A 26,437-nucleotide genomic window follows, 5' to 3' on the forward strand; every position below is an offset into this window, starting at 1 on the left:
AATAATGTTTGTTAATAGGGTAAGTATTACAAGGGATGTGTAGAAATAAAACATGTATTAAAATTTGTGCTATAATAAATTTATACTTGTCAGACAACAATTTAGAACAAAAATTAAGTAATCGAATAAGCTTTATGACAATGTGCGACACGTTTAATAATGAAATGACATCTGTTGATAATTCGATAGTTACTTATACTAACTAATATAATCCAAACATTCTTTCTAAATATATTTGTTCACATTTCGCTTACATACAGGATAAATTATTTACCCTCCTAAGTATCACAATTCTCTTACACATCAGTCAATGATACACGTTGTAATAGCACATACGTATATATAGTTATACAACTCTCACGTTAAAATGCGTTGCGCATGAGCGAGCGTGGAGTCAGACCAGCTGATCCAATAATAAATACAACTTTATAAATAGTACTTATAACTGTAAACGCCCAAGAATAACAAATAGTGAAACACTACAACATTATGTCCAGACTAAATAGGTCAGCACTTTTTTTCAATGCCAACCAAATTGTTTATGTATCTGCTCTTACAACATGAAAAAAATATCTTAAGATCTTATATACCACATATTTCCTCCATACATATTTATCTTTGAATTAATGTCAAAAATATTTATCAACTAGCTGGGATTCAAAACATTACTTAACACTTTAAAAATGCAACAGACTAGTTACCTACGATAAGCATACACAACAAAATAAATTAACAATATGTGGTCTATAATACTGATGTGTTACCATTATCAAATTATTTCTATCAAATAGAATAATTTGTTAAGACAATTACATATTACGTGTATTAAGTATGTATGTATTATTAATATAGAAACCTTACAGGTTTAAATTTTTAAGACATAAATGTTACGAATTATGATTCTATAATAAAGTCTGTACTATCAGTGTGAAATACGGAACATCTAAGCATGTGATAGGAAAGCTGCTGAAACAATGTAACGTTATTACAATAAGTATAAATAGCAAACAGCCGGTCGTGGGTCGACCTCGACCTTGAGACTCATATGGAAGCATCTAAGGAAGTAGCGCCACGCAACTAAACACTACAGTAGGTACTTAGTATTCATATAGAACTCAAGTTTAATACGTCGCTCTCACTGGAAGTACTGCTCTGTACGCAGTGTACGTTTTACAAGTACTACTAATGTACTTCTTATAAATAAGTATTGGAATCTCTACATAATCTACTAAAGTGAATTTGCTGACGACTATGGATTACTAATGTAACCCATATTTAATCGACAAATAAAACTAATCATCTTTAGGATTGATCCTAATAGCAGCGTTAATTTCTTCCTTGGAATGATCTTTGTCTCCCCACCCCCACAGGTGATGAGAGCCGTCCCCGGTACGCTGCACCCTGGTGCGGACGATGTCGTCGGACACTGTCTTCATGTCGTAGGCCCATCCGAGCTTAGCAAATAAGTTGATGAAATTTGTAGTGAAGTTTAGCCTGTTATTGCCGAGTTCAGCAGTTTTGTAATCCCAGGGGAATGTGTGGTGGTAATTATGGAAGCCTTCGCCGAGGGCGAATACCGACACGGAGATGTTTTCGGATGGCTTAATGCTCTTGTCGTAGGGCTTGTCTCCCCACTTGTGAGCGGCAGAGTTGACGAGCCATGTCACGTTCAGAATGAACGCGTAACGGAACAGCGCCGCAACGAAGAAACCATTGACCCATGTTTCGCCCCAGCAGTACACAGGAATCATGGTCGGCAACACGAAGCAAGTTATTGGCATCAAGATCAGGTAGTATCTAGAAAAGAAAATGTTGGTTAAACACTTTTTCGTAAATACATTACAATTTTAATGGTTAGTAAATACTTGGTAGCTTTTTATCAAATAAAATGTGTTTATGCAGTACACATTACAGGCAAAAATATTTAATCTACACTCTTTTATAAAATGCTGCTATTAAAATTTTCCTGATTTTAATATTATGAAAGGCATATCTGTTCATCTAGATTGCTATATTTACTTAATTATAGCAGGAGCATCACAATGTCAACTATTTGGAATGATGTCATTGCAGTTTAAGCCTGACTCATAACAAAGAGTACAACAACACTTTAAGCAAATCTGACTAGATTCTTATTCCTTTGAGTAATTAGGTTTACTTACTTTTTCTGGAAGCGAAGGATGGGATCAGCATACAAGTCACTCAGATCAAGTCCTTTGCCTTTCCTCTTCAGTTCAGGATGCTTCCTGACGAGGAGCCATCCAATGTGAGAGAAGAAGAAGCCGCGGGTCGCATTGTGCGGGTCAGCATCGGTCTCCGAGTATTTGTGGTGCATGCGGTGGTCGCGAGCCCAGTCTATGGCAGAATCCTGGAACAATACAAAAATATTTTATTAATACATATAATATGCGCTGACCCGCGCAACTTCACTTGCGTCACATAAGAGAGATTAGGTTATAATTTTCCCCGCTTTTGTAACATTTTTTACTGGTACCCTGCTCCTTTTGGTCGAAGCGTGATGATATATAGTATACAGCCTTAGTCGATAAATGGGCTATCTAACACTGTAAGAATTTTTCAAATCGGACCAGTAGTTCCTGAGATTAGTATAGATTAGGTTGCTCTGCTTTTCAAGTGGTCATAAAATGTCGAATTTGATAAATTTAATAGTTTAAGGCCACTTGAAAGGCTTGTAATTACCCTCGAAGCTCGAAACTGTCTTTCATTTCCACAAAAAACTAAATGACTAACAACATAAGAGGCTTTCTTAATTTAGATCCAAACTATAACCCTGCATTAGTGTTACAATATTATTATCATAACATACAGTATTATGTATTTAATATAATAATTAAGTACATGTATGCAACACAGATATGCTTTGTGACCTTGACAAAATAACTAATGTGCATATGCATAAGTCAATAATGTCCAATTGGCTATAGGTACATGATGTGTTGCTATGCACCGACAACAATAGGTGATATAACTGTATCAGCAACAGAAAAACTGCAGTAACAATCTAGCAAAAAAACTATTTAATAAAATAACAAGCCCTTAACTAGGTACTTTTATTCTTTTTTACAAATTTACTAAGAGAAAATTCTATGATATTTAGCATCTTCTTTTTAAGATTTTTTATTGCAGTTTTATTTACATTGCATTACTAAAGTCTATAATCTTTAACAATTAGGTACTAAACTGTTACAGTTAATTAATTTAATTATATTTGCAAAATGTTTGCATAATGCCCCATAAGGAAAACACGTGACTTTTTCATTAAATAGCAAAGCCATGCTTTCCTGCTTTATTTGTATTTTAGTGTGTGTTAATAATCATCATTCTCTGCGCAAGGACTACACGCACGTGTTTGTGCACAAATGACGAATCATTTGGTTAGATATAAAAGAGTTATTCAGTTGGCTTCAACCTTTTTGGCCTTCAATTGACTCATGCAATTATAGTTTTCTGCAACCATGTCTCATTGTACTTAAAATACAGTAACAAATTAATAGTCTCTTAACTTCCACTAGAATAGATGTTTATATAAAATAACATGGTCTACATTACAAGATTAAAAAGTAAAACATATTGTTTTTGGAATCACAGCAAATTCATAGTTTGAAAACAAAGCATTTTTAAAAACAATAAAATTATTCTTAAATGTAATTATTTTTACTCCCATACTTTTTGTAGTCGTTAAATGCATGCATATGATAAGCTGTGTTCAAAAATATTTTGTGTTTATAGAACACACAGCCTGATATGGTTTAAGAGACTACAGATAAGATAAAGTGATACATGATAACAAGCATTCATTTGAGAGTACAGTGAAACATGTCTTTAAAGATGAACAAATTTTCTGATTAGATATAAAAATGCCTTTAATCCGATAAGAATCTGTTTACTAATAAATTTTAATAATATTGTGTCCTAACAAAGAGAGATAGGTATTATTACCTATCTATCTGTCTTTTCTTATTTGATCTTTTACCAAGCTAAGTTATACCACAAAAATCTCCTCCCAACTTCCCGAACATATTCTAAAACTGTTTTAGGAAAATCTCTTTTGCTTAATTTTACTAATTTTCAGTCCTTATTATTGGTCTATACTGTACTACATAAAGAAATCTTAGTTAAATATTATTTACCTGGAAAGCCATTGTGTTGAAGATGATCAGGATAAGCCTCAGTGGCCATTTAGCTTTGTATGACTTGTGAGCCCATAGGCGATGTGCTCCAGCCGTGATGCCAAGGCCCGACATCACATAAAGTATGTAAGCTGAAAACATAAACCATAAATTAGGTATAGCTATATCAAACTTTATACACATGCTTCATGTGGTGAGGAAAATATTTTAGGCTATAGGCAATTTCAGTTTCCTTGTAGTTTAAAGTAACATTTTTAGTGTGGCTAACAATTTCTTGTGACCTTATGAAATTCCCTAGTCACTGGAAATTGTTTCACTATCTCCATTACTTATTGTTATGTAATGTAAGTATAATAAAGAGGAATAGTTTAGAATGTTGTATAAGTTACTTACCAAATATATCTGTTTGCCATTTAGCCGAGAATAGGAAGAGGTAGCCACCGTATAAAGCTGCTAAGTGAAGATATGCAAACAGTATGATATTCCTCCACACCAGTTGCTTCGGGTTGTTGTCAGCTTTCTGCACAGGTGGGGTGGCGAGGGCTAAGTCTGGTGTCGCTGCATCGCTCTCGAACAGGACGCCGTTCGCGTCCGCAACGTTTGGAGCCATGTTAGAAACTGCAAAAGAAACAATAATTTTAGCTTTTTTTATGTTTTCAGGAATACAGATCTTTAAGCTTTCTACGTCGTATTTTTTTTAAGCATGACCAAAGTGCAATGTTTATATTTTTTTAAGACCTCTAACAAAACAATAAAACGAAGTTAAATGAGAGCTTTAAAATTAAAATAGATTAGAATGACAGATAGTTTTTCAGCTGTAAAATCTGCTTGCCAATATTAAACTTAAGTTAGACGTAAATACTAGTTGGAAACAAAATAAAAATATTTGGAAATAGAATAAACAAATTATGTAAACTTGTACCTACGACGTAATAGCCTTACAGTACAGCGTTAAGCAGGTGCCAGCCAGGTACGATAAATAGAGCTAAACCGAACGAACGACGAACGTCTGTATTTGACGTTTTCAAGGGTGCGCAGAGATAATAAATTTTGGTTAGCACAGGCACGACGTAAAAAGTTAAACTCAATTTTAACAACGTTTACAATTAAAAACAGCTGTGAACTGAGTAACAAGCGCTAACAATGGAACAAACAACGCTAATATTAAGCTAACCATATTGCGAACAAGTTAATTTAAAACCATTTTTTACTAGGTTTTAGTGGTTTCTAAGGAGACAAATCGATGCCATCGATCATAATGTCAGGTCATCAGAGAGTGAGAAAGATAGGTATTTTTTATTTTGGTTTTTGGCTCTTACTTTGGCTACTTTTAACTGCCTATACCTTCCCTAAACGTCATCCGTCATGTGCATACGATGGATAGGTACAGTCAGCAACAAAATATTACCTGCATAATACTTAGTCAAACCCGGTATGATAAGGTAATAGTACGTATTATTAATGTACCTACGTACATTAATAATACGTGAATGGTAAGAAGTAATAATATCTGGTCTACCTAAAAAAAAGTAAGTCTATATAATTACCTAGGTACCATAGCTGCTTTAGAACTTTATTTTGTCTACGATCTGTAGGTACCTAACAATGCAGTTATTATGGATCTGATGACCTATCATGCACAAAGCGCATATCCGTAGTTTTAATGCTTCTATAGCTGAGTAAGTAGATATTTGATACTTATGTACCGTAAGTAGGTACCTACCTATATTTCGTCTTGAAATTTAAGCAGTTTTATGCATAGGTGATTTATGCAGGTAAAATATTAATGTGTAATATGAATACCCAGATTTCGATATTATATAGGTACAACGTTTTATGGCCGTTCTAACTTCTACGAATGTATGTAGCTATGTACCTATATCGGCTTTATTGCTATACGCACGTGTACCTAGGTGTGTAAATACCCATATTACATCAACGTTAGTCGTCTAAAATGCGCACCTACATGGGGTTTTCTAACAGACCTGTAAACATGTAATTACCGAAAGTAACTGTAGTCTTACTTTCTAAAAATCTTCTAAGTAATGATTGCTCGTCTTGATTTTTTTAAACTGAATTGCGTGTTTTAAAAAAAATGAATTTATTTATTTGCCTATCGTCTACCTTTTATTAACTAGCAGCGTCCAAAACAAAGTCTAAACTTAGAGATGCAAGTTCTGAAGAAAGTCCGTATTGACCTTCAGTACTCGCGTGAATAAGCACTGTTTTGCCGAATACTTACAACATTTCACTTGCTAACAACACACTTTTACTAATAACTGAGATATTCCAATCATACACAGTTAGATTACTTAAAAGTATATGTAATGTCTAACAATATTTAATTGTTTACTCACCTAAATCGTTATTTTAAATAAGTTAAATTAATTCACAATTAACACTACACTGTTAACGCAAGTGTAACCGACAACAAATGGCTAATAATCTGCGCTACGTCCATTAAATAGTAATCTGAAGATGTTCCCGCATAAAAACAATATGCAATACACTGCCCGGCCGGTGTAATCGATAAGTTCACGTGTTGAACTGTGGACTGTAGTGGCATGGGCACGCTCGTAGCGGTCGTTTCATACTGATGCTATGGTAGGCGCAACGTTTGCCGTGGATTGGCCGCCAAAGTGGCGCGATGTCATGACCACGTCACTAGCCTGTCACGTAGCATAGCACGACTCACTGCTGTGATCAGGCGATATTATGGCATGCTGGGGTGAGGGCGGGAGTTCAAAATATAGCTTAGTTTTTTATGCCTCAGAGGCGACTCTAGACAACGTGGAGTTTGCGCGTAGGTTACTTGGGTATTCAAAGCAATTTGCAAAACATATTTGTTCAATGTTCGTACTTTGGTCATTTGGTCATTTATATTCTGTACGATGATTTAATGGTGTACTTGTACTTTAGATCTCTTTTTTAACACATAATTGCATGCTGTGGTTTTTACGACGCGATTAACTACTTACGTACTTATTTAAGTACAGCTGCACAATTAACTTTCAGCTCAAAATAAAAATTGATAGGTAGGTACCTACCTAAGATTAGGACTTAGGGGACTAAGTATTAGAAGCATTTTTTTTCCTTGGGAGTGGTAACTAAGTACTAAGTACAAGTACCTTCTTTAATTAAATAGGTATGTAGTACGTCCCTCCTCTTGACATAGGTAATAGGCTACTACATTGCCAAATTTCATCTATATCGGTTCAACATCAGCCGTTTGGCAGTGACACGAAAGATACCTTGAAGTTACACAGTTGATTGATGTTATGTGACTTAAAGATAGACGATCATACATCAATCATCATTGATTTTAGGTATACTTTTTATGATAATTAGCTTAGATTTAATTAAAACTCGCTACGTAATAGGTTTGCCGCTTGGTTTCAGTAATAGGTAAAATGTCGTAAACTTTTAATAGCTGCAGCTGCATAAACCATTTTTATAAACATCGTTGGAGGTCATTGAATGACATAAGATGCTACGGTATTGGAATCGTTTCCTAACAGTTACATTTCAGTACAGGTTACGGAATAGATAGGTACTAAAAATAAACGCATCCGAGGCTATTGTGTATATTAGATGACATTCTTGGAACAAAATTACGGTAGGTCTTTGGTTCGCTGAGATACAGTTAAATGCCAAGCATTTTTTATTATTTTTAACGAGACGTTGCTATCATGGGTCTGCAGTTAAAGCTTTAGAATGCCTGTTATTTGTTTCTTGCGGCTCGGTTTTACGCGGCAATACACAATTGTTGGAATTTCAGATGCTATGTCGTCCAAAATATTCTGTAATGTAGTTAATTATATAGCTAACACCTAGCTACATACCTTCATAAAATTGTTTACGCGACTTAATAACCACGATAGCGCTGTACACCGTAGCTTTTAAGGTTTATTAAGTCTGTAATACATATACTTTCAAAGAGAGAGACGGAGAGAAAGAGATGGTTCACGTCATTAACATTGCATCTATTACAGGTTCGATTACCGTTTCTAATGTGGTTGAAGATTCTACTTTTGAATAAAATTAGTTCTTAGTGTGGAAATTAAAATTAAGCCATGATCTATTCCATCGAAAATACCTACATAAGTTAAAGGTATGGGCATGATTAGGTTAAAGACCTAGATAACTTTTGAATTCTTTAGGTACTACTAAGAGACAAAGTCTAGAAGTCACGCAGATGTCATGAAGTCACGCGGTAATTTGTACATAGATAAAATGTAACAGGGGTTAAGGCTTAACCTTACTTAATTACTTGCCGAAGAAAGTGATATGTACTTACCTAGTAAGTTCGCAACACCTACGGTTACATCCAGGGAACATTAAAAGCCCTTACAAAATAAAGGTAAATAGAAATCTAGAGGACATATTACCTCTTCTACAGGACGAATACAGGCAGGAGGTTAAATTTCAAGGATTTTAACCGTAGAAGGAAAAGCTAGGTACTTCTCGTACAGGCAGGATAGGACCCTGATGTTGCGATAAGATAATGCGGCTCGTTTTCCTGTCACGTTGTAGATCTTTTGTTTTGTATTTGCAAGCATGTTATTCAATTGTATCTATTTGTAAGTAACGATTGGGTAGTTGACTATCTGAAGATGGTTTGAAGTCTAGACAATACGATATCCCACTTTTTTGAGTCATAGGAACAGGGTAATCTGTTCTACAAATGTTAGTACGTAAAGAGTCATGGATACCTATCACAAATCTACAAAAAGAAATCGTTAATATCTGCTTGCCTGTCTATAATCACTGGTACAAACAGGTAATCTATGTATAATTAGGATATATGTAGATAGCTTATTAGGCCATGCTACATCTGTCATCAGTGCTCAGTATCTAGTGTATACTTTTTTAAATGTCCCTCCTAATACGTTGGTTGTTATCTTTGTCGGCTATCTGTCGTCCCAGACATCTCATAGGATTAAGTAAGAAGGCATGCTGTGTCTGCCGTATTCCGGAAAACTACTGTTGATAACGATTGATTTATCAGACATCTAATAGTCAGGTAGTTTGTAGTCTGATAGCGTCCAAGGTAAACTTCTAACTCTCATCACGTTAACTTAAATGATTTTCTTTTCGTGACTTTTTTATTTTATTTTAATTAAACAATTAACATTGGAGAAACGGCGGAAAAATATCTTAAAAATGAGTTAAGGTAAATAAGAACAAAAATATTAATTCATAAAAATATATTTAATATTTATAGGACTACATATAACAGCAAACGTATGAAAGATCATAGGCGTATTTATTAAAAATATTTTCGTACTAAGATAATAAAAATTACAACATTATTACAACGTAAAATACATTCCTAGATATTGTGACGTCATCAAACTTTTATTGAGATGACGTAGATCCAAATACGTGTACCTAACCTTAGGTGACTCATTTCAAATTTCCAATAAATAGATATGGTACAAAGTCATAATAATATTATCAGCAGACATGTTTTCTGATGACACAAAATGTAATATTACATACAAATAATCTCTTCTTATTTGTTTATTTTTATCACAATATTGTGGTGGAAGAACTGAAAAATGTTAGTAAAAATAATAAACTCCCATAGCCTTAAAGTATATTTTATATTAACCGACCCGTTAGAATATTTAATGTTAAACATTATATTATGGGAGTAAACAGTTTCAACAGTTACTCCAATGATAACTTATGCTTTGAATGTCAACTTTAGTCATAATCTTGAGCGAGTAAGACATGGGGCCACTTCGCGGTGGCTGATGGTAACAACGAGGATGGGCACAGGAGCAGTTCTTGTATTGACCCCAGCGCGTAGCTGCCGAGACAGTTCAGAACCCACTCGTAGTTCACTGGCACTATACTTTGCTCCATCGCGAGGTCTGAAAACAATCCATTACTTAAATACGACACGAAATTTAAAACGATAGCATTTATTTTAGGCTATAAAAAGCAATACACACCAAAAAAATATACACCTTAACCTAAGTCCACTTATAGATAAAAAAATGTTTTTGTATGGGTGTACTTATTTTATTTTAATTTTTAGTATTTGTTGTTATAGCGGCGACAGAAATACATCATTTCTGAAACATTTGAGCTGTCTAATTATTATGGTTCATGAGATACAGCCTGGTAATACAGAGCAAAGTTGAGACTTTGCATGTATTAGGGGACCGTTTCTACCCTTTGGGTACGGAACCCTAAAACTTAAACATTTCAATTACGAAAGGAAAGGACAAACTGTATTATAAAATATGCCCTAAGAATAGTTCAGTTGCTTAGCGGATGATATAACTACGTTACACGTGGCTATTAGTTTGGCAAACTTTTTATAATTTGTTATTGTACATTGTATTTTTATAATGCGCAATTGGCAATATAATATAACAATACGACGTAGTTAACGACATAATTTATACATAGATAGGTCCATCTATAAATTATTATTTTCCTCATGATTAGATTAATCTATTATATTCTATAATAATTCCAGTTACCATATATGTGGGATTATAAGAAATCGTTGTGGTTTGAAAGATGTCGCAACAAGGATTGAAAAAAAGGATGTTCAGATGGTTTGGTCATGTAAAAAGAATGAAAGAATGTAGAATAGCTCATGAAATTTACTGTACGGACGAAAATGGAAACGCCGAAAGGGGACACACTAGAAGAACACACAGATCATATCGACGAAGTCTTGCAAAAAGGTCAAATGCGTAGTACACTTAACGGCGGTCCCGTATATCAAAATGTATGTGAATGTGTGTGTGTGTAAATGGATGTGAATGAGGCAAGGGAAGCTTGTAAGGATCGTACGAAGTGGCGTTCTTTGGCCTCTTCCTATCCCTATAAGAAAAGGCATGATTTTTTGTATGTAAATCCAGTTGATTTTAAATAACATCATATAAACAATATAGTGGTCGAAATACGCGTAATAAAAACGATAACAAAAGCATATGGCAGTGAAATGCGTATTTTTTACTGAATAAACGTTTGTACCTGACGTCATTGTAAGCTTTGCCTCACAGTCAATTTTAATAATAATAATGTTTTGCGTCGGAATAGAGGTTTAACTACATTGTTATTGATGTGATAAAATGATACGTGAGTAGTAACGACGACGCAAAATTACGTAAGATTACGATCTGTGTACGGCAGGCTCACTGTTCAAGATATTTCCTTCACCAAAATTCTAACTTATTCTAGTTTTTGAACAAAAGATGAACATTGAACATTGTAACTAAATGTTATTGTACATCTATTAACCTAGTTCTATTAAGATACGGTAAATGGTGTTATTTAAAGTATTTGTTCTGTTGACACTTGCACAGCAGCACAACAAACTGTATTTATGAACTACATAACATGAAGATGAACAATTTTGCAGCTGACGAGACATTCACCTAAACTATACTATCTTACTTGCGTAAGAGGAATGCACCCGAGATAAAAGTGATTGATGTGATTGCCTTAGTGATTGCATCAACTCAATCTCAGTTAACGTGGTACTCGATTCTAATTAGATAAAACATATTGAAATAAAGGATTAATATTAAGGGTTGTATCATCATAGTAACATACACTTACATATAAAGCGATCCTCTTGCGTATGCTCAGGTTCAGCGAGTAAGAGAGCGGGCTCTGCACTGTCGTTCGATACTCGCACTTCTTTCATCTCTTTTACAACGTGACCGCCGGCAGCCACTAACATACTCTGGAAAACAAAATAGTTATAATGTAATGATACAGATTGATACATTATTCTATGAACCAATGAACCATATCATGTTAGTCTAGGAATTTAGAAACCCTATTAAAAATGTATGCGGGTCTAATAAAAACCCGTGTTAAACAAAACAAAAAAATATCTTAAGAATTGCCTCCATATAGCTCCCTTCAATATGGAAGTAGGGGTCATTGGACCACATATCGCGGGAAATACGGCAATTAGAATGAAAAATGGATTTAAAAACACTATAGGTTACGATTTTTTTAATTATTATTACTTAAGACCTTTCTTACCTTTAAAGTGTTACCATCTAAAACACTAAAAGGCTGCATGCAGTAGAACTTGATGCCTTGAAATAGTTTATGTTTAGCAGTTCGGGAGCGTCTCGGTCCTGGCTCTCCAGTACTATCCAGAGCTTCGAATTTCTCCTGGGAAATTTCAAAAATGGCGAAATTTCAATTAGGGTTTTTGTATGCGACACCCTCGGCATTTTTTATAGTGCGATTCCCACACAAGACTCATTTTTTAGCGTTTATTTGTACCTTATGATCGATATTACAATGTTAAAAAAAAGTTCTGCGCTTGCATGGTTCATATTGCCCAGGAAAAGGATAAATTATAGTTATAAAACCAGACGTATACGTTCAACTATGGCGTACGCGCCGTGATAGCGTCAGTGACACCGTACACGTACACGTGCACTTAACACGCATGCCGGGGAAACTACTGTAACTTAGCCTGTATTGATATCGAGCAACGTAGCATGCTCTATGGAATAGGGAATAGGGCATATGTTCAGCAGTTAACAGTTACGATATAATGATAGCTTGTATTATTATTACCTCATTGACAATCGCTTTGGTCAGCAGACAACTTTTGATCCAGTCAAATGACACAATCCATTTGGATGCTGCTAATGCACACATGTATTTAACAGATCTGAAAAAAGAAAAGAATTTTGAGTAATCCCTACTAATATTAGTGAAAGTTACTCTGTCTCTTCTTCATGGATGTCATTTTTATGAAATTTTACTAATTTTTAGGAATAAGTCCACGAAGATGGGGTCACATACAAGAGTTAGTTCAAAACGTTTTTTTCCTTCCCATATTTGATACAATTAAGATAAAATAGAAAAGTGTATTATAAACTCGTATTAATTTGTATTGTAATCTTAAGACTGCGTGCCGCCCATAAAAAGGTCAAACTACTCGCACGCGTTGAACGTGTCAAGTTATTACCCGTCATGGTTTTAACATTGTATTGATTTGATTACCTTTATGTAACAACTAAGATAAAACGCTTGTAGTGAAGCTTCATTTCTAAACAATCGATGTACGAATGTCACGGTTTCAATGTTCCATTCGAGAATGAAATTCTTAAACATATTGAAACTAATATTGTCAGACATTTTTTTTGTTTCTATTCGATATTGTTTGTTGGATATGATAGATTCATGATGAAGGCCTGACTGTTTAATATCGGGCTTGCGTTGGGAACGTCATAGAAACGAGTGAATCCTAACTTACCTTTGAGATTTCCACTCTTCATCCACACCAACTACCAAATGAGTTATGTCATCTGTGTATTTCTCACTAAAGCTCCACTTGAACTGAGCACAAAGATGTTTAACATTAATTATTTCACTAGACGTTAGACACGAAGCTGCCAAACAGAACTTTCTGTTAGTTTTCGCCGCAATATTTCTAGCCATCAGTGGCCTAGCTGCCGGCGTCGTAGGAGTCCTTTCAAATGCTTTACTCATAATTTCTTTTTCTTGAGTAGTTTTAGCAACAATTTCAGATGTGGGACAAAGAGTCTGCTCAGCATCATCCTCATTTTCATGGTCAAAATTAAGTGACTTTCTAGCCACAGGAGTTGACTTGTGTATAATGTGATCAGCAAATTTAGTTATAGTTAAGGGAGTTTCTAGTGTTAGTTTCTTCCCTGCATTTTCAATCATAGTTACATCTCTGCTACTCTTGTCTGTCACTGTGTCTGTTAGATTGATGATACTTTTACTATTCTGAGCAGATACTTTCATAGGAATCTTCTTTGTTTCACTAAAAGAAGTTTGTGATAAATTTGTTGTACTGGCTCGTTTTAATTTCGGGATGGATACATTTCTGTAAAAAGTAAATTCATATTATTAGGCAATAAGTAAAAAAAATAAAATCAAGTATTAATTGTATTATTTTTATATTATTATGATAAACAAATGAAAATGTTGTGCTACTTACTTTTGGGGTGTCTCCTCCACTACACTTCCAGAGTCATCATAGTCCTGTGACTTTTTGTTTGATTTATTGGTCTTGGGCAGGTCATCCTGACTTTCTTGTGATGTATCTACATTGCGACATTGTACTGGTGTTAACAACTCTACTATAGTTTGTGGCATCTGGAATATGAAAACAAAACATAAATAATAAGTTAATTAATAGAATAAAAAATCTTTACAAAAGATTACTAAGTATTAAACTTACATGATCAGTTTTAGTTACTTCAGCAGTTTCATCTTCTTTTTCCATAATAGAAAATACATTTTCACTGTGTTTTTCATTAAAGTATTCTTGTATATTTGTATTTGGTACCTGACTACAACTTTCATTTGTTCTTTTAATAATCTGTGTCTTTTGCAGTCCAGATAAAGTTCTATTCTTTAATGGGACTTCTTTGTTTTTATCACTTTGTGTAGCTTTGACATTTTGTGTATTCTGACTCTTTCTAATCTCTTCAAAGTCAGCATCAATATTAGCAAATACTTGTCCCATAATAACATCATAGTTAGGTTCACTGTCAGGGAGTAGGCTTTGATTTGCTTTCTGTTGTGAGGTCACCTTCACCTTTTTATTTTTAGGTAATATTTCCTCATCTGCATTCTCTCTATTTCTTTTCTCAGCGTTCCTCTGAGTTTTCAATTTACTACAAACTGTAGATGTCAGTATTTCAGAGGGTGCATGATCCTTTAAAAGTTGTACATTAGCTTCTTTAACAGAACCACTGTTAAATATATCTAAATCATTGAGGTCATCTAAATGTTCCACATTCTCATTTACCTGCTGAACTTGGTCAACATTTTGTACCCTATCAACATTTGTCTTTTTAGGTGTATCTTCTTGATCTCCTGCTGTCTCATATTCCATGATATTAGACAACTCTTTTTCTACACTTTCAGTAATTTCAAATTGTGCAGTAGCTGTATCTGCTGAAGCAGTGTTTTTCTTACCAGAAGCAGATTGATTGACTTTTACTACTGTTGCTTGTGTTTTTCCACTTTTGCTTATGTTTATTTGGCTCTCTGGGTCTTTATTACCAGCATTGTCTATATTTATATCTATATTATGATGCTCATTACCCTTTGGTTCATTTTGAACCAGGTGATGAGGGCCCAAAGATGTTTGTACTTCCCGGTCAGTATTTATCTTAACCTGGATATCATTTTTCTTCTTTATTAATATATTTGTAATTGTACTTCCTATTTTAATTGAGATTTCAATATCATCAGCATTACCAGAGCCTGTTTGTTGTTCAACAACCTTATTTACATCACCACATGTGACTTCTATATTTTGAGGGCAAAGTGCACTTTTTTTAATAAATGACATATTTGCTGTGCCTTTCGTGCTTTTCTGACTTTTATTTAGATTGTCAGGTTCTTTTGCAGAATTTGTAGTAAATAACTTAGTTGAATTGTCAATCTTGTTATTATTTTTATTTTCAACACTGGCATAATTTGTTGTTGAAACATTTTTTGGATTAGGTTCTACAGGTTCTACCTGTATTGGACTTATTTCTTTAAGCTTATCATCAGAATTTGACTCTTTATTTTCCTTATTAGGGTTATTAGGACTAATAAAGACCATTTCATTTTCTTTATCAGTATCATTTGGTGTATTATCATCAATATTAATAGCTTGTTGAGAAGCAACCACTGGTGTACTGCTAATTGGTTTCACATTCTGTGTCTTTTTCACCATCTCTATAGACACATTTAGTTTGTTTCTATTTTTCTTGTTCAGTTTGCTAAACTCCTTTCTCATTCTCTTTACATTATGCCAGGTTTGTTTACCTTTTAGTGACTTTTTATCAGTTTCACAGCTTGAGTCTCTTGAGTTGTGTTTATTAGAAGAAAAGTCATGAGCTTTTTGAATAGAATCATCATCATGTTTTGTGTCTCTCTTTCTAGAACTTCTGCGTGGGTTGTCTGTAGTATATTCAGTGTCTTCAACAAAGAATGGTTCAATGTCCATAGGTCCAACAATATTTTCATTATTTTTTGGTTTATCCTCCACATCAGGCATTGTTTCTATTTTATCCCAGTCATCTTGTGGTGGTGTTACATGAACAACTTTAGCTGCCTTCACAGGGCTACCAACCTTTTTAGTATCTGTGTGGATGATTATATTACTAGAAGACACCTCTAAAGGGTTAGCAGGCACTACCTGAGACTCTTGTGAGAAAGGTTCAGAATTCTGTATTGGTGCTGAAAAATGGTTCTGAGAACTAGTCAACCAATCTTTAACATTTTTTACTGGATCCTTCTCAGATTCAAGTTCTTCTGGTGTATCCAGATTAAACTCCTCTACTGAAAATGTAAACATACAATTTATTAAAAAACTAGTACTATTAGTGCTAGTATTACAAGTAATATTAATAGATACTTACATTTGATATTGAAAAGCTTTTCAAAAGCTTCACCAAGTGTTTGAACATGGTTAGTCAGTTGTTGTAGAGGTAAGTTAAGTTTGAGTAATTTGCGGTCGAATGAAGATGAGCAAGCTGGACAAGTGCGGCGTCCTCTCCAGCATGTGTGACATAACGTATGACCGCAGGCAGCAGTTGCTGGCGCTATGAAGTATTTGCAGCTGAAATAACGAGGATAAGATTCTGAACTCATTTTTATACATTAAACTAACAACTAATGACAATAATAAGTTTGAACTCTGTAAACAAAGTCAGCTTCTAGTAATAAAATTGTAAAGCATAGTATTATTGCTATTGTGTTTTTGTCATACCATTCTAAGCACTTGAGTTCGTCGATGTGTTCTGAAGTCAGTTTTGATAGTTTTGCTAAATCCAAGTCTTTGAGGTTCATTTTTGTAATGTTGTAAATACAATAACGCACACAGTAAAAAACACTTGAGAATCACGATTAAACTTCAAGGTAAGAATTGTACATTTCAGTACGATTCCACATGTTGTATTAACTAAAATACGAAATACACGAATTTCTAGTAAAACAACAGACTACTTTATTTATAGAAAAATAAATCCGAATTTCTCCAAAACCGTAATTATTTCCCGCGTTCGCGACAAAACAAATTCTTAATATGTCAAAATTGACATTGACATTGACACTAAGTTTTTAATATGACAAGACTAGAAAAAGGTAAAGGTATACATGAATAAGATATAAATTAGCAAAATCTGGACCTCTGCGTTTATGAAAAAACTTGGAAAACAATGGGTAGGTATTAATAAATTGACATTTAATATAGGTACATGACAATGTATCATATGAAAAGTGTCAGTATGAAAGTGGGTGAGTATACATGTATCACATGAAAAAACTTAACTCACGAAAAATAGGTTTCTAAAACTTATTCCTATTTAAAAGCACGGATTAAGTTTGATAGGTAACTTATCGGCCTATATGTATGTCTGGGTTAAATTGAAATTGAAAAAGAACTATCTGCATGTAGCTTTCGCTTTTATTTCATATGGCAACATAACGTACCAGTGCACTATCTGTCAAGTGTAGTCAAGGGGTGCCGAGAAAACGGAATTTCTTCTGTAAATTCAACAAATTAAAGAAAAATACACGTATGTAAGATTATCTATATTATATTGATCTGTATCTGTAGGTTCCGCTTTGAAGCAATCGATACTTTTCGTAAATATTGTGAGATATTGATTGATATAAAAATTATTACATAATCTGGGATTGTTTTTAGATTTAACAAGGACTATCGTCCTTTTTTACTTTGTGCTATTAGTAGTTACTCCTGAAGTTATAATCTAACATCTAGTTGTTAATTTCACAATCAGCCGTATGTCGTTTGTCACTCAATGTATATTAGTTTATTAAGTTTTGTAGGTTATACATGTAGAGATCCAGAGAACTCGGTATGTTTATAAGCACCGTATGAGACTTGATAGTTATAGTAACACACCTAGTAAATATCTAGTAAGGAAACCCTTGTACTTGTGAATGTTTTGTAAGAGTTGTGAATACTAAGTGGATACTAATATGAAATTCAAATAATGTTTTCCAGAATGGCCCTGGCATTCCGCGGTGCTTTGAGGAGTGTAGCAAGGAGGCTGCAAGCTCGTAGCTATGCTGATGCTCCCAAAGGTGATGAGATGGCACTCACATTTGCTGCTGGCAACAAGGTATCCATTTTTATTCAGTGTTTAAATAACAGAATATATTTAATGCTTAAGATACTGTTATATATTTAAAAGTAACTGGTTTTATGATTTCATAATTATGAGATCTTAATGTCTAGACTAGTAAAATAGACATATTACTTACTAGCTGACAAGAGCTGCAACACTCACATTCTGACATTTATTTAATAATATGATTTTTGGAAGAAAAGATAGCTGATTTTTGGTCCTGAGTCACACCCATCTTCATCAAAATAATATTAACAAGTTAACCATGAATCATGGATAAGGAACCAACAAATTTTCATGTTTATATTATTAGATGAATAAGAATTTCACCTCCCTGAGTACATAGTTTCTTATCTCATTTTGTAAGTTCGAAGGATATGTATGTTAATTACTTATCCTCTTGTTGTCTGCAGGTGTTCTACAACAAACAAGTGGTGAAGCAGATTGATGTACCATCCTTCAGTGGAGCTTTCGGTATCCTGCCTAAACATGTGCCCACCCTAGGTAAGCCAAAAAAAAATGGAGAATTACTTTAAAAATTATTCAAAATCTACAGCTTAGCCTTGATTTTGAGTTAAAATATCAACAGCACAGGGGTCTTGAAGAGCCTTTTTGATAATTTTTCTTCAATAATTATTATTATGCTAATTATAAATACAATGTATACTTATTGCAATGTCACTGTCACATTACTATTTTGTCTTCAAACTTAGAATGTATTCCAATAGACAATGTTTTTATTTCTGTTTAGCTGTGCTTCGCCCTGGTGTTGTAACTGTCACAGAAAATGATGGCAAGACCACCAAGATCTTTGTCTCATCCGGAACAGTGACAGTCAACGATGATTCCTCAGTTCAGGTATATACTGCTTAACTATTTTCTGCTTTTTTTAGATATACTTACTTTGTTTGTGAACTAAAAATGTGATTAAATACTTTTTTTGACACCACCACCCCAATTTTCACTATTCAGCAGTGCTGTGAATAAATTGCCATCAACATGTTGTTGCTTTTCTCTAAGATATTGTCACACAATAGTATCTAATTTAACGAGAATACCATATGAAATTACTTCGCATCATAAGCCTCGTTTTAAATGTGAATTGATACAAACATATTGTTGATGCTAACATGTTTTTTTAACTTAAATTTACATTGTTACTTCATAACATTTTACCATCTTTACTGTTAAGATGCTGTGTGATGACTGATGTGTTCTTGCAGGTTCTCGCCGAAGAAGCGCACCCCCTAGAGAACATTGACCGTGGCGCGGCCCAGGAGACCCTCAGCAAAGCTCAGTCTGAACTCAACTCTGCTGCCAATGATAAGGTAACTAATAGTAACTATTTAACATTTATTAATATTGAGCTGCATATGTTTAAAATTATACTTTTTGGCCAAACCATTTATTCACCATACTTAAAAGAACTTGAAGGATAAGCTGACCTTTCTGTGACCTTCGGGTTCATAGATGCAGTTGTACATGTCATTACATCAATATCATTGGACACATTTTCAAAATCTTTTAAGTATATTATTAGACAAACTTTAGTAGTAGAAAAGTCCCTGTTAGAGAATAATATTGGAATGTATGATGATTTGCAGGCCAAGGCCGAGGCAGCCATCGCCGTCGAAGTGGCCGAAGAGATCGTGAAGGCGGCGTCCGCGTAAATTGTGTCAGCACTGCCATCAACCAGTTAGTGTTATACGAACTATTTAATTATTACGGTTATGTATAAATAAACACCTTCTCCAGTAGAACAACATGTATTTTATTAGTTACATTTATAAGTGAGGCAAGTGTTGTAGCATTTATATATCGTCGACATGACACAAGAACTTACCAAGTTAAAAATAATGTCGTCGGTTTTGATGCTGCTCGTGATTTATTGTCTATTTGAGATGCTGATGTCTTATAGAGTTATAGACATAAAGGACATAATAGAAAAATAAAACAACGCATTGTAGTTGACATTTGAGTAGTTTATTTAACACAAATCAAACACTTTGGTACAGTTAGTTAGCTGCGGTCATCGATGTCGTATCGCATAATTATTATGAAACTTATTCCAACTAGCCACAAACCAAACGCACATCGACACAAGCGAAAATATCATAAATAATTAACTCCTTTGCTGCCAAAAACGTTCACGATTATTGTACAAATTTTAATTGAATAATTTTTATTTTATAATTTTGAATATAATTTATTTAATTTGTTTCACATTTCAAGTTTAACTAGATTTTCATTAAATCGAATTCTAATTGGAAGGTTAAGAGAAGATTCGGTTGCTAGGAAGTCGCGAAAACCTAACTACAAGCCTACGTTGCGAAGCTTACACCACAATACACAACATATAATGGGAAACATCTAGAAAATGACACGCGAGTGTCTTACACCTAGTCGTCTGCGTAATATATAGAAGGATAAAATTACGATTACGATTAATAAAAATGCACCTTAATGTACTAGATTAATATTTTAAAAGATTACTTTTAAATTCCATGTCAGCAGTGTATATTGTTTTTGATGGTGGCACAGAGTAACTCCTTGTTGTTTAAATAGGTAACTGTTTATTATCAATATTATGGTAATATGGTATGATTCCTGTATGTAGTGATCATTTTCATTGCATTTTAAATATTGTAGTACTAATGTTGATTACCGATAATTCATATAAGTAGTTATCATATTGCGTAACGCGTGTTACTAACTAGCTACGGATTATATAGTACTTTGTTTAAAAGTTGATTAATTACTAATAAAGAAAATTTATATCTAAGCTTATCCTAAATAGTATATGCATAAATGCGAATCAAAACCGTAACACAAACATGTTTGACACAAATTAGGACGTGGCTATAACGAAAATGTTAAAGACAATAATTAAACCAATAACGTTAAAGGAAGCATAGTAACAACCGTTCGGTCGTGGGTATCTAACATTACCGTCCTAAGAGTATAAATAAACTTTACCGACAATATTACTTCATGTAAAAAGTAAAAGGGGATAAAAATACAAAATATCACATACATTATTACATGTTGAGCTTAATTTAAATCAGATTTGTAACACCCCAAAACCAGATGCATTTTGACTATAGCTTTGTTTAAATTAAGCTAAACAAATAAGGTTAACTACAATTAAATTAAAAGAAACGCCTGTCGTTGATACGACACAGTCGGGCACGTAGGACGAAGGTTTATTATATATGGACAAGATATTAACGCGTCACCTATCCTATTAAGCAAATATATCAATTTGAGATAACTACCACAACCATAATTTTCTGCTTTTACTTGGTATTCCTACAGTGACGCGTCATAAGATCTCTACTCAGGGAAGGTAGATGCTAATTTGTACATTACCCAACTCCGCGATCTTAACAGGCGATGAGTTAAAAGGTTAAAACTAAACAGAAATAAATGTCCATCCAACTAAGTTGGGGTAAATTTAAAAGAGCAACACAAAAAATGCGACACACAAATCAAACAGTAAAGAAAGAGTAGATTTGGCACGATTATCACCATCCTGCTGAATGCTAGATCAAATTATAAAGCAAAAGTGCAATCAAAACGTATTCTGTTAAATTAATCAGCGTAAGCCTGCGAGCGATACATCAGCAAGATGGTAATGGTCCATTAAACTAAATTATAAAAATGGTGTGGTGTGTCGCTGTGCGCGGGCACAACTCCGCTTTACAGGTTACACTGCCACAGTATCGTAGGCTGTGAGTCCCCGCCCGTGGACTGCTTGCTGGGGGATTGGGGTGGTTGCTTCTGGTCTGTGAACACGAGCGAACACACGTTACATCACTGCACTACAGGCCTCACCGACTAGGACATTTATACATTACATTTAATAATATAAAGTCACAGCAAAAGGGGCCAGCCGCTGCACACAAATAAAACCATTTGAGCTTTTTATAGCATAGTAACTGAAACCATAGCACTGTGTGAAAACTACTGGCGGATGGGCTTTTTATTAAGGGGATTAAAACAATGTGTCCGTACGACGTTAAGAATGTTTAACGACTAAAACATAATACTAGCAAATTATATTGTCTCTAAAACCATCACGCACGGACTATGGATTATTAAGTGCCAGGAATCTATTCTAGTTCATATTGACTATAGTTGGAAGTTATAGAAACGATTAAAGTTTAGGACATGTACATAATCATGCCTTTGTTACCGGCAACGCAATCTTATAAAAGTAACTAAAATTAGCCGAGGTTTAAATAAATTATTCGCCTTACCATTCTCTCAGCAAAAAATATATTAGTGCACATAATTTATAATGTTAGCCACATAAAGGTTAAAACGTAAACACAAAAATCAGGCAAACATAAGATAGATTATACTCATTACAAATTGTCGTTTTCACATACATACTTTGACTTACTGTTTCCTGTAGATCATGGATGCAGAACATAACACATGCTTAATAACGAGCATAGACTAGTACACAATGCTTTTATTATTATATTGTATCTATTGCACGACACAGTTTACTCGTGCTAGCGCACACACAAGGAACCGGCTTCTGTATTTGTTAGTGTTTTCAGTGCGTGGAGGTACTGCAGGGTTCAATCATGTTTAACATTTATGACAAATAGTAAAAACTTGATTTTCATTTGAATTGAAACTTTTGTTACGGGGTAAATTAAGACAACACACAATTCAGTACACACTTGTCGTAGAGGATATCTTTGCTTTGACCTCTTTTTTCCTATTTTGTGAGACTGTGTACAAATCTTAAGTGTTAGGGGTGCATTGTGCAAGGCCTATTACTGACCTGTCAATGAGTTTCCTCATTTCCTCGCTGTGCAAACCGTCCTTGGCAGTGTGGGCCCTTACTGCAACAACACACAAGTCACGACGCGCTCTATACTAGCCACGAGACCTGGAGCCGCCTTCTACATGGCACCGCGAACAATAACCGCGCCGACTCTTTTAGATTCGTTAACATTTACATTATATTGAAAACAAAGCGGTTATGGTTCGCGGATGTCCATCTCCAAAACACGTACTAAGTATCTACAGAATCATTTCAAATAGAGTGAATTAGTTAACACAATCACGTCTAAGCACATAAAATAGAAAGTTCAGATAGTTTAAAAAGTAATAAGTAAATCAAATTCTCCCATCGTTGAATGGCGCACTTGTCAAAATTAATTAATGATCAATTTAAAGCTTAGTTTCAAGATGTATTTGCAGATTTTAAATTAATTTCAACAAGTGCCGAAACGAAACATCATAAAAAGTAATTTTGAAAAATAAAGATAGTAAGCCAATTAATTACAAGAACTCTAATCTTGAAGCTTAATTCAATTTGTTATTACTGATACAAATGTTGCATGCTGTCAGTCACAATTATTATAAACATAAAGGAATCAAATAACTTGATTCAAAAATTTTTACCGTCTTCTGTTCAGGTGACACCCAAGTGTGCATGAACCAATTTCAAATACCACTAATATTATTATCTTTTAAACATTCAATCATTTCATACATGACAATTAAATTAAATCAATGTGTGGGCGTAGTTCATACTTTTTTGTTCTAGGTTAGATATTACTGGGCATTAATTTAACTTAAGGAAAGGCTATGGCTGGGTGTGTAATGACATTATTTGAAGGTTGAAATCGATGATGTAGGTGTCAATGAATACTCTTTTGTTTTCAGAATATGTATGAAAATTAATGCCCAGAAATGCCAATGTGTAATATGATAAAGCGGTATCGAATATATCGATTGAAGCATTCACTAGACGAAAAAGTATGATAAAAATAATGATAATTCACATGAATGAGGTGTTTCAATCGTGCCCCTGTCAGAAGATTTATTGAGAAATATGCGGCTGTGGAAGCTAAGAAGATAACAATTTTGTAACGATTATAGTAAGTTATATTGTATCAAGATCTACTCCGAAGGTAGTGAGATTATTGGTATCTTTGTGGTAACTGCAAAGGTCTTTATGTAACGACGATAGATGTCATTGAAGCCTTCGTTTCAATGAAGTGCTTCTAGATTTATGAAAGCTCTCCAATATTTTCGTCTTCTTGATGATATTGTGAGAACATACATTTCTGAGTATGAGAAGGTGTGTATTTGTGTAATGTTAGTGATTACGTACCGGGGTAGTTGCGGGGCTGGTCGCATTCGGCTTCGGAGATTTCGTTCGAGTCCTTGCTTTCATTGAACGAGGAGGAGCAGTTGTTGTCGTTGTTGGCGTTGCGTGGTGGGGGTGGGGGAGGCTCGGGGGATCCGCCGCACTTGCGGGTTCCTGTGCGACAAACTTATGTTCACATTAAGACTTTTTATTTTTCTACTCAATGATGATTTTGAAGGGCGATTACAAACCACCAGCAATTTTCATATAGACAGTTGATCAACGCCTCTAGTGGGTGTTTAGAGAACCAATTAATCCAAGTATTTTGCAAAACGATAATTAATTTATCAGTATCAGAAGTTTGTAATCGCTCAAAAGCTGACTGGAGAAGCGTCCGTATTACATGTCGGTGAAGATCAGACGGATGGTATGACAGTGAATGTAGAGTAGTTACCAATGCTGGGGCGAGAGCCGTAGTGATCAGAGTAGGGAGTTCCATAGGCGCCGGTGTACTGTTCGTCTTCGGGAGCGCAGCAGGCGGGCTCATCGTACTCGGGGCCGCAGGCATACATCGGGCGAGAATAGCGGGCACGCTACATAAACGATAACACATGGAAATATAATATTACATGCCTTCTTTGTAACTTTGGTGTTTATATTGATGTTTTACGAGTGTGTGAGGTTCTTACGTATTGGTCCTCTTCAGCGCAGGTGGCCGGGTCGTCGTACTCGGGAGCGGTGGAGTAGATGGCGCTCTGTCCTCCCTGAGAGTTCTTGCGGGCATAACGGCTGTTGGCACGGGGCTGCAAACAAAAAATATTATGTTTTACCTTATTATATCATAATTTCATAACTTTTGTACTAAATTAATTAGGCAGTAGAAACTTCGAGAATTGTAAAGAGAAAAAATCATTTTCAGTTGCAGAGTACCTAGTTTATGAAATAAGTATAGAAACCGAGGACACGATATTTGTACAAATATTTGTTTAGTTTAATTTAGATAATATTAAGATTTGAAAAATATGTGTTCGAGGTGAAATGGTGATGACGAGCTGCCGTGGTGATAATGATACCTGTTGAAATGCCGATTTTCTTAAAGTCAAACGAATATGTACTGACCATGCTCTGAGATCCGGCGCGAGAGTGAGCGGGGTGGTGTGGGTGAGGGTGGGCCAGGGTGCCGGCGTGCGCGGGGTGGTGGTGCGGGAACGCCAGCGCCTTGCTCGGGTCCATCTCCTCGCGGAAGCCCAGCAGGTGGAACGTCGCGTAGGGGCAGATCTCGTCTTCCATGCCTATTCAACACAATTTTATAATGTTACAAACTTTGTATTTCTTAATTACCTCCTAAGTAGAAACATCTTCGTTCGAAGATATTCATAGATCTGGTATCTTCAAATTCTCCAATTCCCAAGAATAAAAACACGATCCTTTTGGAAGCATGCTATATTAATCCCAAGACTCGCGTTGGGTCAGAACTTTGTAGACTGGACATTAGTTGATATGTTGTGTTATAATTTCTGTGGTAATTTAGTGGTGTTCTATCTTAAGTCTTATGTGTCTATTAGGTCTTTAACTGAATGCACAACTGCCTCTAGCGCCGGCGCTGCTGCTTCCCAGTTCAAGACCTTTAGGTGCGGATACCACGCAATCAATCTCATGCTATAGTTACTTATGTGTTTTAATTAGCGATTTGTCATTCAAAAACTCGATGTTGTTATTATAGTAAGTAGGTTACAAGTAACGCCTATTCAAATTTTATAACAGGGTGTTTTCTTAGCTTGGATAGTACAGGAAAATTACAAATGTAATTTTTTTTTACAAGTAAGTATATATTTTTCTGTAGTCTCCAAGATAAAAAATATTGTAAGTAGTCTTCATGTACATATTTACATATTTATAAAGCCAAAATAAATTAAAACTGGGGTTAAGAAACGCAAATAAAAAAATAAAACATAATATATGAATAAGACTATATATAGCATGCAAACTCATGCAAAAATTATTTGTAATACATACTCACTCATTAGTTGATACATTGATAGTGT

At 34.7% G+C, this 26,437-nt stretch overlaps 4 protein-coding genes across 57 annotated transcripts in view; 1 reads left to right on the forward strand and 3 right to left on the reverse strand.

Annotated features, from left to right (window-relative positions):
• Positions 1-57: 57 nt before the first annotated feature.
• Positions 58-6,757, reverse strand: LOC142975559 (acyl-CoA Delta-9 desaturase-like). 3 transcript variants are annotated; one of them, XM_076118490.1, is made up of 5 exons: positions 6,509-6,757; positions 4,545-4,769; positions 4,152-4,282; positions 2,163-2,368; positions 58-1,797 (listed from the first exon to the last, which is right to left on the reverse strand). In XM_076118490.1, the coding sequence occupies exons 2-5, from the start codon at positions 4,759-4,761 to the stop codon at positions 1,293-1,295; spliced, it is 1,059 nt and encodes a 352-aa protein (XP_075974605.1). In that variant the 5' UTR covers positions 4,762-4,769; positions 6,509-6,757; the 3' UTR covers positions 58-1,292. The 3 variants fall into 3 exon arrangements, with proteins under 3 accessions (XP_075974605.1, XP_075974606.1, XP_075974607.1); XM_076118491.1 differs by lacking the exon at positions 6,509-6,757 and adding an exon at positions 5,078-5,210; XM_076118492.1 differs by lacking the exon at positions 6,509-6,757 and adding an exon at positions 5,074-5,203.
• Positions 6,758-9,343: 2,586 nt separating this feature from the next.
• On the reverse strand, positions 9,344-17,193 carry LOC142975557 (uncharacterized). Of its 2 annotated transcripts, none has more exons than XM_076118484.1 (9): positions 16,894-17,193; positions 16,544-16,743; positions 14,362-16,463; positions 14,119-14,276; positions 13,408-14,004; positions 12,723-12,819; positions 12,174-12,308; positions 11,739-11,865; positions 9,344-10,030 (listed from the first exon to the last, which is right to left on the reverse strand). In XM_076118484.1, the coding sequence occupies exons 1-9, from the start codon at positions 16,971-16,973 to the stop codon at positions 9,861-9,863; spliced, it is 3,666 nt and encodes a 1,221-aa protein (XP_075974599.1). In that variant the 5' UTR covers positions 16,974-17,193; the 3' UTR covers positions 9,344-9,860. The 2 variants fall into 2 exon arrangements, with proteins under 2 accessions (XP_075974599.1, XP_075974598.1); XM_076118483.1 differs by having other exon boundaries at positions 11,733-11,865.
• Positions 17,194-17,596: 403 nt separating this feature from the next.
• Positions 17,597-20,040, forward strand: ATPsyndelta (ATP synthase, delta subunit). 2 transcript variants are annotated; one of them, XM_076118423.1, is made up of 6 exons: positions 17,597-17,701; positions 18,154-18,271; positions 18,691-18,781; positions 19,029-19,135; positions 19,501-19,605; positions 19,882-20,040. In XM_076118423.1, the coding sequence occupies exons 2-6, from the start codon at positions 18,155-18,157 to the stop codon at positions 19,945-19,947; spliced, it is 486 nt and encodes a 161-aa protein (XP_075974538.1). In that variant the 5' UTR covers positions 17,597-17,701; position 18,154; the 3' UTR covers positions 19,948-20,040. The 2 variants fall into 2 exon arrangements, with proteins under 2 accessions (XP_075974538.1, XP_075974539.1); XM_076118424.1 differs by having other exon boundaries at positions 17,602-17,705.
• A 198-nt stretch (positions 20,041-20,238) lies between these two features.
• Dscam1 (Down syndrome cell adhesion molecule 1) overlaps positions 20,239-26,437 on the reverse strand; it is a 61,346-nt gene continuing 55,147 nt past the window's right edge. For 49 of the 50 annotated variants that reach the window (XM_076118383.1, XM_076118395.1, XM_076118410.1 and 46 more), the window contains exons 36-41: positions 25,512-25,684; positions 25,082-25,195; positions 24,847-24,985; positions 24,417-24,578; positions 23,076-23,136; positions 20,239-22,062 (exon numbers count right to left, since the gene is read on the reverse strand). In XM_076118383.1, coding sequence (XP_075974498.1) covers positions 21,984-22,062; positions 23,076-23,136; positions 24,417-24,578; positions 24,847-24,985; positions 25,082-25,195; positions 25,512-25,684 — 728 coding nt within the window. In that variant the 3' untranslated portion in view covers positions 20,239-21,983. The remainder of the gene's footprint in view (positions 22,063-23,075; positions 23,137-24,416; positions 24,579-24,846; positions 24,986-25,081; positions 25,196-25,511; positions 25,685-26,437) is intronic. The other variant, XM_076118386.1, reaches the window with a different exon arrangement.

Source organism: Anticarsia gemmatalis, chromosome 9 (genome assembly GCF_050436995.1).
Source record: "Anticarsia gemmatalis isolate Benzon Research Colony breed Stoneville strain chromosome 9, ilAntGemm2 primary, whole genome shotgun sequence".
NCBI classification, from domain to species: Eukaryota; Metazoa; Arthropoda; class Insecta; order Lepidoptera; family Erebidae; genus Anticarsia; species Anticarsia gemmatalis.

What these genes read in the sequence shown, in the direction of transcription:
- LOC142975557 (XM_076118483.1), bottom strand. Translation starts at nt 16,973, where the DNA reads ATGAACCTCAAAGACTTGGATTTAGCAAAACTATCAAAACTGACTTCA. An exon ending in GAACTCAAGTGCTTAGAATG is followed by an intron (nt 16,744 to 16,893) that starts GTATGACAAAAA and finishes TCGTTATTTCAG; the next exon opens with CTGCAAATACTTCATAGCGC. An exon ending in AAAGCTTTTCAATATCAAAT is followed by an intron (nt 16,464 to 16,543) that starts GTAAGTATCTAT and finishes TTACATTTTCAG; the next exon opens with TAGAGGAGTTTAATCTGGAT.
- LOC142975559 (XM_076118490.1), bottom strand. Translation starts at nt 4,761, where the DNA reads ATGGCTCCAAACGTTGCGGACGCGAACGGCGTCCTGTTCGAGAGCGAT. An exon ending in TCAACACAATGGCTTTCCAG is followed by an intron (nt 2,369 to 4,151) that starts GTAAATAATATT and finishes GTATTGTTCCAG; the next exon opens with GATTCTGCCATAGACTGGGC. An exon ending in ATCCTTCGCTTCCAGAAAAA is followed by an intron (nt 1,798 to 2,162) that starts GTAAGTAAACCT and finishes TTTCTTTTCTAG; the next exon opens with ATACTACCTGATCTTGATGC.
- ATPsyndelta (XM_076118423.1), top strand. Translation starts at nt 18,155, where the DNA reads ATGGCCCTGGCATTCCGCGGTGCTTTGAGGAGTGTAGCAAGGAGGCTG. An exon ending in CATTTGCTGCTGGCAACAAG is followed by an intron (nt 18,272 to 18,690) that starts GTATCCATTTTT and finishes TGTTGTCTGCAG; the next exon opens with GTGTTCTACAACAAACAAGT. An exon ending in ACGATGATTCCTCAGTTCAG is followed by an intron (nt 19,136 to 19,500) that starts GTATATACTGCT and finishes GTGTTCTTGCAG; the next exon opens with GTTCTCGCCGAAGAAGCGCA.